The sequence below is a fragment of the Vanellus vanellus genome (genome assembly GCF_965231255.1).
Source record: "Vanellus vanellus genome assembly, chromosome: 1".
Taxonomy (NCBI): domain Eukaryota; kingdom Metazoa; phylum Chordata; class Aves; order Charadriiformes; family Charadriidae; genus Vanellus; species Vanellus vanellus.
In genome coordinates, this window is record NC_138905.1 from 207,407,003 (window position 1) to 207,423,373 (window position 16,371).

Here is a 16,371-nt window from a genome sequence, read left to right on the forward strand (position 1 = left end):
AGATAGATTCTGAATTTATTGCAAATCTTATTTGAAGGCTGGAGCATAGCTATGGTGCTGCAGAAACACATGTTTCTTTCCTTCTTGTTCCAGAGGGGATTAATCTCCTAATGCCCTTTAGCTTTCCTCCAAGCTTTAGTTTAACTGTGTAGGTGACTGCACGGGAGAAGGAGTTCAGCCAAGGTTCTGACCATTTAAACCATTCCTTCCTGAAATTTGTCTCCTCTTCCTATTTCTGTGCATAGGAAAGGAATAAAAACTGTTTATTCCCCCTTAATGTCATAGATGGATAGCTATGAAAATCTTTCCAACCTTCTCACCACCCTGAGACTGTACTATGGATCACAACCTGCATCTTCTTAAGAGAGCATCAACTGATGCACTTGTTAAATTCTAGTAACTCTGATCTTGGAAAACTATAATGTGCCATGCAGTAATTTAGAACAAATTAAACATTTTATTTTGAGAGATATTGAAGAACCAAAGTTATTAAAAATTTCCCAGGCAGTTGAATGTGCTCCTCTCAGGAAGAGGTCAGGTACAGGTTCTTACTGCCCTTTAGCTATCAATTTTGAAAGAAAACATTGGATTAAAAAAATGGATTAAAATCTGGATTTAAAGCTGTATTAACCACCCTCTCCCAACTTCTTTCAAATCTCCTTGTAGCAAAAGGTATTTCCAGTGTATTCCAACTTCAGACAGGGATGGAGATGAACCACAATATCAAGACAAATTTGGAACATTGTCTGGCTGTACCAGTGTAAGGCGATGTTGAGCAGTGTATTCTGGTGATCATTTAGATAGTCTGTCTCCCAGTGGTACATTAGAAGCTGAGGTTTCATTTATTTAGGCAGATCACAAAAAATTTAAATTCTCTAATGCACATGAGGAGTTGAAAATCTGTTGGACCTTTATGAACTTTCCATATAAACCTTACAAACAATTTGCTTTTTGGTTAAAATATCAGATCCAGTTTTTAGGATACAAAAATGGTGGAATGGTTTGTGAAAACTCTAAGTTCCTCATAGCTTTAATTAAGTTTTTGTGGACTACACTTAATCTTCTTTTTCACGATATTCTCTTGTACTTTGACACTTTTCAGGGGTAAAAGTCATTGTATTTGAATGATTGTCCCACTCTCAATACTTCTGTTGCTAGGGATGGGCTACCAGAGAGACCAAGAGACTGCTGTTGTCCTCCTGATAAACAATTTTCAATGTAACACACAGTATTATTTTTAAGTATTTTTTTTTAAGTTTTCTATTAGAATTTGCTTTTAGGACATATTCTAAAATTGCCTCCACAGCCAGTTTAGTGCACTACCATGACACTAAGGTAAATGCCTTAATTTTAATGATAAAAACCTTTGTAAAAAGATGAAAACATAAATTTATACTTATTCTTTCAAGTAGCTCAGACTACTCAATACCAAATATATACAAATACTCAAAAACAGTGTATAAGAAAAACTGTCACAGTTTTATCACAATGAAAATACGTATGTTTGATGTGTCATGTAAAGGTGATAAGCAGTAATTGCTCCCAGGATACAAGCAGTAGTATATAAAATCTACTGTGCAATTGAAATGTGGTTTATTAAATCCAGGCGTTAAAGGAGTGATGTGTTGGCTGCTCTTTGTGCTGTAGACATTCCCAAATAGTTAGCTCAGGACTTCATAGCGTACAAGCCTTTCCACGGAAATTTGAAACCCGTCAAAACGTTTGCATTTCTTCAAGTAAAAGATGAACTGCTTTAGGGTAACTTCACTGATTTGTCTTAATGTTTTTTTGTTCAGTTTAGGAGAGACTGTCATAAGTAATGTCAAGCCTTGTTCATCTACGGTAAGATTTTCAATTACTTTGCTTCAATAAGATAATGAATGTAACCGAATGTTTTTTTAGAAAAATGACAGATGTTTTTAAAATGTAGTTTGCTTTATTCAGGATAGATATGAAAATACAGAAGAGTCAGGTTATTTTCAGACAGAGAAAAGAAACTACATTGATATTGTAGGAATTCAGTATATTAGAACATTTTTGTCTCAATGTCCTTCATCACAGCTCAGTTGTTAGGCCATATTTTTAATCTCATCTGCATGACTGTAAATGCAGAGTAACTATTGTTTTTGGCAGAGTCACGGTTTTTGCTTGTATTGCTGAGGTCAGATTTAATTGCCTGTTTCATGTTGGCTTTTGTTAAAAATACTGATTAAAAATATTTGCTTGACAGTATTTAATTGAACATCTGGTGAGTAGCTGTGATAAAGCCCTGGAACAAACCATAGTTTCAAGTGATCTATTTATGAGTTGCAAGCGATCTATTTATAGCTCTTCAAGAATTTTTCTTTCTTTATTTTGTGCTTATTTCAAAATTAAAGAAACTCTAGCACTCGTTTCTGGACACAAAATGCAATTACATCAATCATTCAGAAACTTTTTTTTAATAAAATCTCCTTGTTAACAGTTTTGTGTAATTTTTGCTTTCACTTTTTAAAAGCAAAAATCAGGAAAAAACCTGTTCAGTGCTTTGCCAGTGTAGAGCCAATACCAGAAGGAGAAAACTGAAGCAGGAAAGGAGAGCAATTATATTGAAGATATATCCAAGTCTAAATAAGTTTTCTTTTTCATTAAAATCTTTAAGTTTCTACGAATCCTATTTACATTTGAAAATACAGTATATGAACATACTACAATGCTTTGCTGATATTATGGAATTAAAAAAACAATGACTCAAGTGAAAATATGTTTCTTAGTCTTTTTAAAACTACTCATATTTCAGGAATTACTTTTAGCGTTTCTTTAAGTGATGAGTCAGAGGCATTCCCTTATTTTATGTCAAATGGCACCACGGAAGAAAAAATATTAAATATGAAAGTATTATTTTAAAAAAACATTAATAGGTATAACTACTTTTACCAATGCTGTTATTGTTACTATTTCAGATAATTGTATGCCTATGAATTGCGTGCCTTTCTTCTTTCCTCTATAAGAGCATTTAAAATATTTTTTTAATGTTGGATTTGTCTTGAAATCTGCTTAGGACTGCTTGTGTGCATAGACTAATAACTTGTGCAAGTATTTCTATGATCAGAGTCCAAGTAATTAGTTTAGGGACTTCCAAGAGTGAAAGTGTTTTGCTATTAAGTGGTAAATCCAAAGCTTGCTCCTTTCTAGTGAAAATAACTTTGTTAGCATTTGAGATGTCTGTTGGGTGTGGTGATTCCTAAAATGTGAGCTTCTTAAATGCAAGATTTGCAAGTTCTTGCCTCCAGTTCACAGTGCTTACAGGTAGAATACTTTACCAGAAATGTTGGTGGTATTTTTAAAATTTATAGAGGTTATTCTTTACTTCTGACACTTTCTTTCTCTTGTGAGGTATGACTAAGCAGAAGACACCTAACAGGCTGTGGTCTCAGCTCTTTCAGTTATCCCTTGATAAAGCTTTAAAAAAACAGGTTTTGAGGGAAGACCCATGGAGTAATCTACTTCATTTTGGCAGACTGAGCTATTTTATGTATGTTTTATGATCAATTTATTTCCCCCTCCATTGTTTGGTACAACAGGGCACAAGGAATGTTGGAGCTGTGGAGGAACCACTCAAGGCAGAAGAGAAAAATAAATCTGCAGACATTTCAAAACAAAAAGAACAATGCCTTGTACCATGTGATGTTCAAGCTAAAATTTTACGAGGGGAAAAACATTACATGTGCAGTATGTATTCATAAAGAATACTCTTCAGTGACAAGCTATGCAATGCCATGCTACGCAATCCTCTGCTACGCTATGCTATGCTGTGCTAATTTATTTTTTAATCTCCTTAAGCACATGTGACAGCCTTTGACCCTGCTGCACAGCCTGAGTACTGTTCAGAAAATTTGGGGTGCCATGTTTTTGGGGTGCAGGCAAATCCAGACAGCAGCTCAGCCCACCTACATCTGTGTTACCCTCTGAATGTCAGTAGTTCTCTCCATTGGAGAGGAAGAGTAGGGTGTCTGTCCCTCATTTAAACATCATAGTTAGGTGTGGGGGAGTTAAATGGGAGTTAGTTAGTTAGTTTTAGCTAAAGTGAGAGGAAATCTATACTTCAGCTTGCCTGTTATAGATCCTTAATGCAGGACACTCTCTGTTCACTGCCTTGACAAACTACACAGCAAATGATGTAATCAGCCTCAGAAACAAAAATTGTCAAAATTCTTGTCTTTTCCATATGATTTTTAATATGTATTATTAATTCCCTGACAGGTTTACTTTTTAAAATTCTAGCATCAGGGCAAAAAACGGGAGTAGCAGAGTGAATGAGTAAATGTAGGATAACAGGACACCATATATATCTGTCTTTTATCATTTGCATTTGTATTTCCGTGATAGCTATTAACTGGTCATCCAAGTTACCCAAGGATAAGATGAAATTCTTCTTCAAATCTTAAGAAGAGCCATCAGTCCTTAAGATGTCTTCACTGCAACCAGTGAGGCTGAGGGTTTTAGCATTTTTGGCTTTAATCTGCAGTCTCTGTACTACTTTGTTTCACTTTTAGGTACCCTAAGGCTAAACACCTTCAATATTCACTTAGAGATCATAAATAAATGTGTCGTCATCCAGTCAATAATATTTCTAGATTTATGATAACAAAGTGGATGAACATATTTCTTTTAAAGGAAATCTGCAGAACTCTCTTGTTGAATATGCAAGAAGTACAAAAAAATTGGTAAGAAACATGATGGATGATCAACAGTCTTCTTTGGATTACCTTTCTAATCAGGTACATTTTTATCCTAAGGATTTTTATGTATTATTTATCATTACAGGTGTTGTCTAACTGAGGAAAGTTAAGCACTTATGTTGTCATTGACACAGTAGAATTACAGTATCTATCACCATTCTGTGTACTTTGGGTAGGGTGTGTGAGTTACATCTCTATGAGGAGTGATAACGACCACCTGGTCCACAACTGTGTGGCGTGCATGGCAGTAGGGGAAGTGGAGGACTGTTCCTCCACATTGATTGCTATCTCCAGCCCTGTCGTATTTGCACAGATGATGCATTATATTATCATTAACTCTGATAGTAGTTTACAACCACTGTGCATCACTTAGTAAAGATGAAAAAACCTTTAATCAAATGGAAGGATTTTTTTTTAAATTAATTGGAATTGTGCCTAAAAATGATTTTGAATGAAAAAAGTAAAAAATCAGACCAATTCACGTAATGAAAGTATGAATCACTAACACATCACAAAGATAAACTTCCGATTATATTTACTAGGAGTCAAAAAGAATGTCTTTAGAATATAATAGTCCTCATTGCAACCTAATTAGAGATCTTTTATTTGAATTTGCAGGTAAATGAACTCATGAACAGACTTCTTCTTTTGAATGCAGAAGTTTTGAGAAAGCATTTGGATACACTTCCTTACAAAGCAGTTCAATCTCATGGTAAGAATTTTTCACATTTATTCTCGACCTCTTCCCTTTTTGTCTGTATCTTGACAAAAAACTAATTAAAGCAAAGGTAAGCAATTATAACATTCATAACATAACAGTATTTATTCTGTGTTAGTAACATATAAACTCTGGAAAATTTGTGAACTGTTTAAGAATGTCATGATAAAGACTACTTTAAATCATTTGCAACTGATTTTTCTGGGCAACCTGTTTAGCATCTTGATTTTTATGCAAAATACCAAGTATGATCATCAGTTCATAAGTGAACTATCATAAGTGTTGCTAAATGGCACTTTCTTTTGCAGTGAAATAAAGCGTGTTCTACCTTTCAATATACTTCTTCAAATCGGATGGAAGTCACTTGTATGCTGGAAAGTTAATCTTCTTTGTAATGTCCATCCCAACTAAAGGAAACATTACCTCTAAGCAGTCCTACTGGCCTTAGAAACTGCTTGTTTGAGTATGTTTAACACAGACCTGGCTTAACACTCAGACGCAAAGGGTTTTTTGGGTATACATGATGATGTAAAGGCTTTTACAAATATAAATAAAAATATCTGAAGGAAAAAGACATCCCATCCCAGATAATACGTTATTTCTCACTACAGGTGAGAAAATAATTTTACAATTTGTAAAATGACCCAGATACATAATCTTTAATTTCTGTGTCATATCTGTTAAGATTAGAAAGAACTTTCTCTATACAATATAATTTATACTTCTTTCTCAGCTTCATGGGGTTCAGAGAATTTTCATTTATAAGATAAATTAATGACAAAACATGATTTTAAGGTTTGCATGACAAGAAAATGCTATTTGAAATCATTCATATGTTACCAAGAAAAGTAATATTTCTGTGCTTAAGATGTATTTGGTTTTTTTTTTAACATATTTTGCTAATGAACTTCAAATATTTTGTTCTCCAGGGTTGGATTGCACTGATATTAAAGATACCGTTGGTTCAGTTTCAAAAACTCCAACTGGTCTGTACATTATCCATCCAGAAGGATCAAATTATCCTTTTGAGGTAATAAATTTATTTCTCAGGATAGTCACAATTTGCTTGAGAATATGAACTTAGAATATATTTAATGGATTTAAAGTGTTTGCCTTGACAATTTCTCAACAGATGAATAAGGAATGTATTAAATCATCCAAATGTGTCTGCCATTACTATAATTTTGGAGTTGCTCATTTTCTACAGAGAAATTTGATCTCTTTCATAAGATCACATCATCAATTTTCATATACAGTGAAAAATGTACCAAAGAGGAAAACCCAAGGTATTTTCCAGCACCCCTCTTGGACATTGAGAAGTGCTGCTGTTTTCTGTTTTAGAGATGGAAAACTGAGGAGCCAAGTGACTGATTCATTTGGTTCCTACAATGTGACCTTTGGCTTTTTGAATTATTCTGTCTTCTCTTGAAGAGAAAATGATGTCTATAGCTTGGACCATGATACTGTATAGGTATCTAAATATAGGTGCAGATGTACATTAGTTTGAGGAGAAGGTGCTTAGCTCTTGTCTGAGCATCATTACAACTCAGTCTTGAGGCAGAGAGGCATCTAAACTTTTAGTTTTCATACCCAGTGTGTAGGATAGACATTCTTAAGACAAAGGAAAATGGGTGAAATTCATCATGAACTGCAGCAGTCATGCTTCCTATCACCACCTGCATTTTCTGTAATTGCTCAGAGTTATAGTGCTCACCGAGGAGAAGAGAGTTTTGGGTTAATTTCCTCAGGCTCAGGACGTTCAGATTCATGCAAACTCAAGGAATAACTTTGTTTTGTCTCTTGATTTCCATTTCAGGCTGTTCTACTTAGGGAAGTCCTTATACATAGTGGAAAGCAGATATGGCACTTCCAAACCTTTAATTTTGCAGTACATGCTGGGGTCATTAGTTTTTGGAGGAAAAATAAGGAGTTTAAGCCAGCTAATAAATAGCAAAATTTAATATCTAACTTTACAGTCTTCCTTTATATATAACAAAGGAAGGATGAATCCCTTCATCTCTAGCCAATTGGAACCCTACAAAATGCTACAAAAAAAGAGCTCAAACTGGTTATAAAAGGCTTCAGAAGTATGCTGGCATCTCAAAAGAAAAAATGAACTTGGTTCTGCAGAACCTGATAGAAAAACCTGTCATTCTCTCTATACAATGCAGCGAGCTCGGAGAAAAGATCTGTAACTCATCAGCAAGTTCTTCCAGGTAAAAGAAAGGCAAAGACAGGTAGAAGTGTTCAAAGAACAACCATATTTATAGTATGGAGAAAATGCTGTCTGCCTCACCCCAGGATGAACCATAGCACAAAATGCAACTGTTTCAGAATTTCCTCTGGACTGTGAGGGATTCCACTGAGGAAACATTCATACCTCACCCAAATTACTTTTCCTGAGAGATGGTATGACTAATCTATGTGAGAAAAGTGGTTTCTCAGTTCACTTATAGTTTTTGGCAAATAAATCTGAAATTATAAGTTCCTTTCACTTCAAAAATATTTCTGACACTTTTCCACATTTAAAGTTACTGCCAGAATCTGAGAATCAGTTATATGAGTGGAAAGGTTCCTTAAGGAGAACAAGAAACAAAAGGAAAAATCCTAATAATTTGATTAAAAGCACAAGGTAACAATAAATAATGAGAAGAGATGTCTGCACTCATGAAATGAGTGTCTCATTTCTTGTCTGGTAAATGTTACACAGAACTGAAAAGATAGTGCCAAAAAGTTCTCAGAGAAAAATATCTAAAATATGTGTGTTCCATAAAGAATATTATTTTAAGGAAAACTGGTTAATGCAAATTATTCCATGTGTTGAAGCATAAAAGGGGTGCAAGAGAAATGGTAGATGAACAAAAATATCAAGACATTAAAACATAAACAAGAAATTGTAATGCATTTTAGGTGGCTACTAGCCAAGAGTTCTAGAAGTTCTGCAGTCTAGCAAAGTAAGAGAAATACAAAGAGGTAGAAAACCACAGTAAGAAACTAAAGAACATAAAACGAAGCCAACATGAAACAATTTATTTCAATGAGGACCTTTTCAGCAATAAGCTGCCCTTTAAATGTAACTGAATCTAAACCAAGCTATCTTTAGAATCATTTGCATAAAGATACCAGATAAAGGAAGAAAACTATTTAGACAACTTGATCCTGTTCTCATGTTTTCATGTTTGAATCCTCATGTTTTCAAAAGTGAGTATATATTTTGATGCTTAAATCAGGCTAATTGAAACCTGAATTCCAGGAGCTCTAAGAATATCCGGTTTCAGTGGTACCAGCAGAAAATTAGTCCCAAATAGGCTTTTGTCTGAGCATTCAAACATGAAGCAATTAAAACCAATTTCACTTCTGGAAAATTGAATCATGATCACTTTCTGATACATTTTTCAATGAGTAAATTAAGATCAATGATATTTCTAAGGTGGGTCAGACCAACTAAACAGTTGTTTGGAATACACCTCTTATGCACACTAAAGATGGAAAGGGAAGAAATACTCAGTAGAAGCATCCTCCTGCTCATTTAATTTAAATTGTACCTGGCACAGTCATGCCCCTCATACCTTGCATGATAAGGAACATAGAACAAGCTGTAAAGTGGATTAACTATTATGGGGGTTTAAGAAAGAAAATTGCATCATTTCCAGCATATAAGGGATGAAGAAACTACACAGTGATGACTGTTTTTTGTGTCTCTCTCATATTTTTACTTAGCTGGTGTATGTTTTGGTGCCATATCTAATTGGCTGATGGCCTTTCATGTAGAACCAAATCTGCTCCTTTTGAGAATTATCAACACTCCCACTGATTTATACTGGACTGAAGATTGATTTTGTGACCAAGTGGGCTCCTCATTGTATTTCTGACTTATCGGGAGAAGAGTAGCCAAGCATGCAATCATCTTCTCAAGACAGCGGATGAGGCAATGGGATTATTTTTAATCAGTTTTAGCTATTTGCATCTAAATATTCATTTTGCAATCTTCTGTATTTCTTTTTATTCCAGTTCCACCCTTCTTGGGTGACTGAAATAAGCATGTGATTCTCCAGGGAATAAAGCCTATAATTTTCTTCCATGCACATGACCCTTACTATGATTCACTTGGTTTTTGTGTTGCAAGGATTGCTCAAAGCATCCAATGGCATTGACTTATGTGAAGATCCAAGATTTCCCAGGTTGTATTAGATCATATTGCCGCTCTGTCCTGTTGCTTTTTTGTTGTTCATACAGAAGATGTTGTTAAGTCACAGAGGTTCTGAATGTGATGTTGATGTGTTCCTGCCAAGGAACAAGCCATTGGTTTAATGAAAAGTATCTGGCTGGTACAGGCAACAGGGCTGCAACATATAAAGCTCAGATTACCACAATTTTTTTGTGGGTTAAACTGACTTCCACCTAGACTCCACTTTTAGCAACTGGCTAAGATTGCAGATCTCTCTTTTCTGAAACATGTTCCATTGTGCACATTTCCTGTAACATGAACAAAAAATTCATACTTTACTCCATCACTTGTGCATCTGCTTAGTGCTATGATTTACTGATAGCCAACATTATATTCTGAATTTACTTTTGTTATCACAAGTAGCTTAACGGCTCCATAGCTATAAGCATTTTCCAGGTTTGTTCTCCTGGTATTAGTCACACTGGGAGACGCTTAAAAATGAGCCTCTGTTTTTAAACATTAATTAAGCATATTGTCCCCTAGAACTACTTTGAACAGCTTAGGTGATGCAGTGTCTAAATGAGCAAAGTGCACTTTTCTACAGTAGGATCCCAGACTTTCTAATCCCTGTTAGAACTGGTCAAGCTCTGGCACTGAGGACATACTTGAAAAATACTCAGAGTGACCTGGATACATTTCACCTAACTTTAGGCACTTAGCTGAAATCTCTGGAGAGCAGCCAAGGGTCTAGGGGCTCATTCTGTAGACAGCGGAGGTGACTGACATCTGCAGAGGGTGATTTAGATCTTGGTTTCCCAGAGCCACACTGTGAATGTGCATTTCTCTGTGTAAGGGGAATTAAAGGGAGACAAGGGCAATAAGATGCCTAATTTAGGGAACTCAATTACATGTCTAAAGTTAAATGGGCTGAGGAGAAAATGTGCCACATAATGTGATATTCCACAGCAGAGCAGAGGGCAGCTGGACTGTTGCCATTTGACATGCTTTTGGGCACAGATTTTAACGAAGACTCACAAAGACTCATAAATCTGAGAGTTGATCTTACGTATTCAGTGGGACTGCTCAGTTGCAGGCTGTTAAATGTTCACATTGGGACTTCCCTGGATGGGGGCCCCATCTTATGTAAAGTTTTTTGCTGCTCCAGCATAAATTATTATATACGGGCTTATTGCTATCACTTTTTTCATTTCCTCACCTTTATTAAGGGCTCTACATTTCCCAGGCATCACAAACACAGTATTTTTGAGGAAGACAGTATGATGGTGAGGGAGAACACATAAAAAGTTGTGTCTGTTTTGCTTTGCTGAAATAAAGGTATATTCAATGTTAGTGCCTGTATCTGTAATATTTGCATGATTAATACATGACATTGCATATTGCTTCCACTTCATGCTGTTATTAATAGACAGTGACATTTATCAACGTTTATTTATTATATTGGATATGTGCAGGCATTTGCACAGAACAGTTTCTGCTGGTTGAGGAAATACCCAAACCAAGCAGTCCAACAAGAACATATAAGAAAATACTGCAGCTTCATTATTTATTTCCTTTGATCTTTTTGTTAAGTTATTTGAAAGGTATGTTGCTTAGCAAAATTCTGAATAGTCCACCTTTATTTAATTAAAATGTTTTCTTTGTAACAGCTGCTTCAAGAATGCTTAATCATAACTATGTCTATTTTAGGTTTTGTGTGACATGGATTTTCAAGGAGGTGGATGGACTGTGGTTCAGAAAAGAACTGATGGAATCATTCCATTTCAGAGAACATGGTCTGAATATCTGGATGGATTTGGTGACCTTTCTGGTATTAATTTTAAATATTCTAAAGTGCTTTGCACCCAATGTTTCTGCTGTCTTTATGTGAGCTACATTCCACTAAATTGTGTGGGGGTTTTAGTAGTATAGAGAGAAGAGTTCTTGTTTCTTAAAAGTCTTATTTATACTTAAGCGTTTTTTTTTTTTCATCAAATCTATTGTGTGATATTCTCAATAACGACTGTCACCCTACTAGAGTCTTTAGCCATTGCCCATCCTCAGTCTCACCGGAGGTGTTTAAAATGTTGTGATATTTTCTTCCTAAAATAATGTAAAATTGTATTTCCCATTTTTTCAGATTTTAAAAAAAGCCTTAGTTAGTTGTAATCACATTTGTGAAATATTTCCTTAAAGCAGAGAAAAATCAGTAGTATTTCATCATAGGGCATGCAAAGTTAAAAACAGAATGGAAATAATTCAGTAGCTAACACCAACACAACTATGATATTACTTTTTTACTGCCACCTTTCATCCAGCAAGTCTAAGCCCAGTTGCTTTTTCAGGAGTTTATCTGGAGTTGCAATGGAAGCACACAACTTCTCAGCTACACAAAAAAGGACAGCTGATACGGGGCAGCCTTTCATGGGAAAAAGTGTGATTTACAGAGGCAGCAAATCTCAAGGATAGAGTTCGAGTTTTGTTGCATTTCATAGAATGGTAACATTTATAATTTCTCAGTATTTCCCTCAGGAATGCTACTGAATTCTGTTTAATCAAGTGGATCTTCAGCACCTCCAGTTTTTGTAGTTTTCTGAAGGTATATTGAAGATGAACACTTGAAAGTTATCATGTGGACGATTTTCTAAAAATGTCACAGAGGAAAAAGATGATGTGCACATATTTCCCAATGAAGTAGGAAGATAACTCCGTACCTTCATTAGTCTTTCAAAGACAGACAATTTTTATTACACTCGGTTCAGGAACGAAAGTACAAAAACTAGAGGAATAAATTTTTTCTTTTACACTTTCTGCTTCTAGAAGTTCATTGACTATATATTTCTGTTTTAGGGGAATTTTGGCTTGGGCTGAAGAAGATTTTTCACATAGTAAATCAAAAAGCAACTACTTTCAGTCTCTATGTGGATTTGGAATCAGAAAATGACAAGCATGCCTATGCATCATATGATGGATTTTGGATCGAGGATGAAGCATGTTCTTTTAAGATCCATTTGGGGCGTTATTCAGGAAACGCTGGTAAGAACCTCCTTCTTGCAAGGAGTTAAAGATAGCTGCTCCCTTTCTCAATGTGAAAAAATGCAGTGAAAAGAGTAATACTTCATTAAGTTAACTTTTAAAATGTTTATTTCTAATCTGTTTTTCTCTATTTGGTGCATAATGAACACAGATAAATGGTTAATAATGTAGTGATTGGTTATGCCAAAATCAATCTTCACATAATAAGAAATCATTGTATTCTATTGTTTCAAGGTATTCAATGGAATAATTGACTAAATACTCCTTTAATAAAGGAAAAGGAATAAAGAAAATAAAGGAACTTTTAATGGTTTCAAGTCCATACACTTGAATATATAATATATAATATGTATGGGATTTTTGTGTGTTTGTGTATATCTATCTAATGGTCCAATTCTTTAGATGTCCATTATCTCATCCCAAATTTGATGTTAGTGGAAATCTTCCTGATGTTGTTGCTTTGGTTAGTTCAGAAGTGCCCAGACAGTGGTGTACAAAGGATAGAGAAAGAAACTGACCGGAACAAATTAGGCCTAGAGTACAACAGTTACTGGCTGATATACAGGTACAGATGAATTTACAATTCTAGATCTCCCTAAATATCATAGCGATACCAAAAGTGTAAAGATTTGTGTTAAGTATTACACAATGTCTTACTGCTTTTTTCTAAATTTTTTTTCGCCTCATATTTACTAATATGCAAGAATGTTCCTTATTACCAACATAATAGTTATTCTATAAAACTGCTGGTGCTTTACCTATATTTGTAAGAAACATTATTTGTCTAGTAAGACAACAGAACCAGTAATTGCTGACCTCTGTGGCCTAACAATTCAGTTTTATCTCATGACTCACTCTGGAGCTTTGGACATATCACTGGAAAATGTGAAGTTAACAACTTTTCATTTGTTTTATCTTTTCTTCCACTGTCTTTGAGGACAGAAGCCTTTACCTTCATAGCTGGTGTGTGTCCCTAAAACCAACAACCCTGTACAGATGTTTCATTGAATTTCAACATCTTCCATACTTCTCAGTATTTTATACTTTTTCTTTCCTATGCATTTAACACATTGCCAGCTGATTATTTGGTGCTCTTAAACCACTTTTGAAGAAATCTATTCTTCTAAAAGATTCAGAGGAAAAGTTTGTGAGGTATGCAACAAATAAGAAATGTTGTTTCTCCATAAATAACTCTTTTATCCTTCTGTTTTACCTATTTTACTTAGGTGATGCATTTAGAGGATATAGAAAAGAAGATAACCAGAATTCAATGCCTTTCAGCACATTTGATGTTGATAATGATGGATGCAGGCCAATGTGCACTATTAAAGAACAGCCTGTTAAGAGCTGCAGTAACTTCAGTGATAACACTGGATGGTGGTTCAACCAGTGTGGCCTTGCAAATCTTAATGGTGTTCATCGCTACACAGGTAGATTTCTTGCAACTGGGATTCACTGGGATACATGGACAATGAACAATAAACCTGTCAAAATTAAATCAGTTTCAATGAAAATTCGGAGAACCTATAATCCATATTTCCATTAACCTATGAAAATAGAAATATATCTCGTCTTGCAGTTATGTGGGATAATGTATCGCTGCATCATAAATACCTTTCATTATCACTTGAACAGTTCAGTCTTAAAACTTTATTAGATATTTCCATAATACAGTTACTCATTTTTATTATGGAATGTCAGCATTTGTAGTGTTCCTGCTGGAGTAAGAAGGTCCTGAGAAGAATAGGGTTTTCAGAAAATGGATGAAGATTAGCGTTTGACAGCTTTTATTCAACTGCCTCTTATGCAATCTCAGAGCTAGCAGAAAAAATATAAAAAAGAGTGTAATGCTGACTTTTGAATGTGTTTTTTTCTATGCTCTATGCATATCTGAATTGCCAAAAAATTTCAGCAAGTTTTTTCTTTTAAAAGGCCATATACCTGCCATTTCCATCATTATATTTAGGAAAAATACCTTTTCTTCACCTTAGGTTAATTTTCCTCTTCTTTCTGCATTCCTTATCAGGCAAGATAACACTGACTTATTTCAACATATATGTAAGGTTCTGTGTACTCTCAGGGCCTGATTTTTATACAAGTAAGGTAGATACTGACATGCAAGAACTATGGTCTGTTTTGTATTTAATTTTCACAGTTAATGTGTTTCATAATCAGATTTTTACTCTACCATTGCCTATTTCACAATTCACTACAAATGAATACCTTTTTTCCAAAGAAAATGTATAACATTTCATATAACCTTTGGAGTTTAAATTTTTGGATATATGGGCCTGATCTCATGTTTTTAATTCTTATTGGCATTCACTTTGTGAACGATCATGTGGTAATGAAAAAAAACAATTTGAATTGTGTAAGTATATTTTAAATTAAATAGTGTGAATTGTTGGAATTCCTGTCAGTAAAAATAGAATAATATCAATAAGAATGTGAATGTTGTCGTACAGCAGTGTGTCTGGAACCTGCCATCTATTCTGTAGCAACTGGGCACGGAATTTTTCATATCTGCTTCAGTTTCAGTAGATCAGCTCTGCAGTAACATGTGGAATGAAATCAGATTTAAAAACTCTATGGGTTTCCTCTTTGCTGTCCTGCATTTTGACCAAACATTAGTACAGTGAGCAGAAACCATCATCAGTTCAGAACTACCATGTTTTAGAACTTCTTTCCAAAGTTACGTGCAGTTATTGGAGGAAATTAAGCTTTTGATAGGGTACATATACTGTTACAATGTTAAGGAAGAGAAAAATTTCCTCTTTTCTTCTATGCTTGACTAGTCCTTTTACAATTGGAGGTAAAAAGTTGCTAAAAGCAGGGGGTTTCTCTCTGCTAGAGACAGAAGCGGGGGCCTAAGGTAGGAGCATGGTAGGAAGTAGCTTGAGGAAAAATATCACAGGCCCTGTAGAGGGATTGATTGTGAGAGAGGGGGAAGCTCATGCTCCCTGGGGAGATTGAATTCTGAGCGTGGGGGCATTTTGTTGTCAGACCTTGTAGTTGTTGGAATTAGAGGCGGAGAGGCAGTATGTACACCCTCTTTAGCCATCCCTCTCACTCCAAGCTAATTAGGGATGCAATCTTATCTAACAGCAACATGGACCCAGCAGACCTATAAAGGTAGATACTGTGATGAAAGAGCTTCTGCACTAAGATTAATAAGAATTAGAAGGGTATGTGGTTGTTTAAAGAGTATTCTGGCTGCAAGCCTGGATGTTGTCATTGTATTAGGGCTACTATGTCAGAAAGAGTCCCCAGGCTGCAGTACAACAGTCCTACTGGAAAATGCCAGCGGCTAAATTTCACGGAAATTTAATGGCTTTGAAGAAAGCCTCGAACTTTGACAGGGGGACCTCTGCTCTGACAACCAGGTCCAAGCCTGTGAGCAAAAAGGAAGAGTCTAAGTAGGGAATATGGATGCTGAGTGTAGAGCTAGAGTCTGCTGACACCCTGAGGCTCCTTTTGGCTTTATTAGAATCCCTGCTTAAAAATTAAACTGGCAAATGAAGATTGTAGATCTGTGCTGGCAGATATTACCACATTTAATTACCAGGTTTAATATGTCCTTTGTCAGCGTTTGTTAGATTAGCTGGTAGTAACAAATCACAGAGGAGATGGGCCTGGAAAGATAACTAAAGCCTGAAGGGTCATTCTTGCAAATAGACATTGGATCTTAAAGTCAAGTCAAATTGTAAACCTGTACAAAAATTTAAATGAAT

At 35.3% G+C, this 16,371-nt stretch overlaps 1 protein-coding gene across 1 annotated transcript; it reads left to right on the forward strand.

The window, feature by feature from the left end:
* Positions 1-1,743: 1,743 nt before the first annotated feature.
* ANGPTL5 (angiopoietin like 5) lies at positions 1,744-14,186 on the forward strand (the record flags this gene model as incomplete). Its single annotated transcript, XM_082480368.1, has 8 exons — positions 1,744-1,842; positions 3,564-3,711; positions 4,657-4,760; positions 5,340-5,433; positions 6,369-6,469; positions 11,315-11,435; positions 12,455-12,640; positions 13,867-14,186. 8 exons carry the CDS (start codon positions 1,744-1,746, stop codon positions 14,184-14,186), a joined length of 1,173 nt encoding a protein of 390 aa, XP_082336494.1.
* Between the last annotated feature and the right edge of the window lie 2,185 nt (positions 14,187-16,371).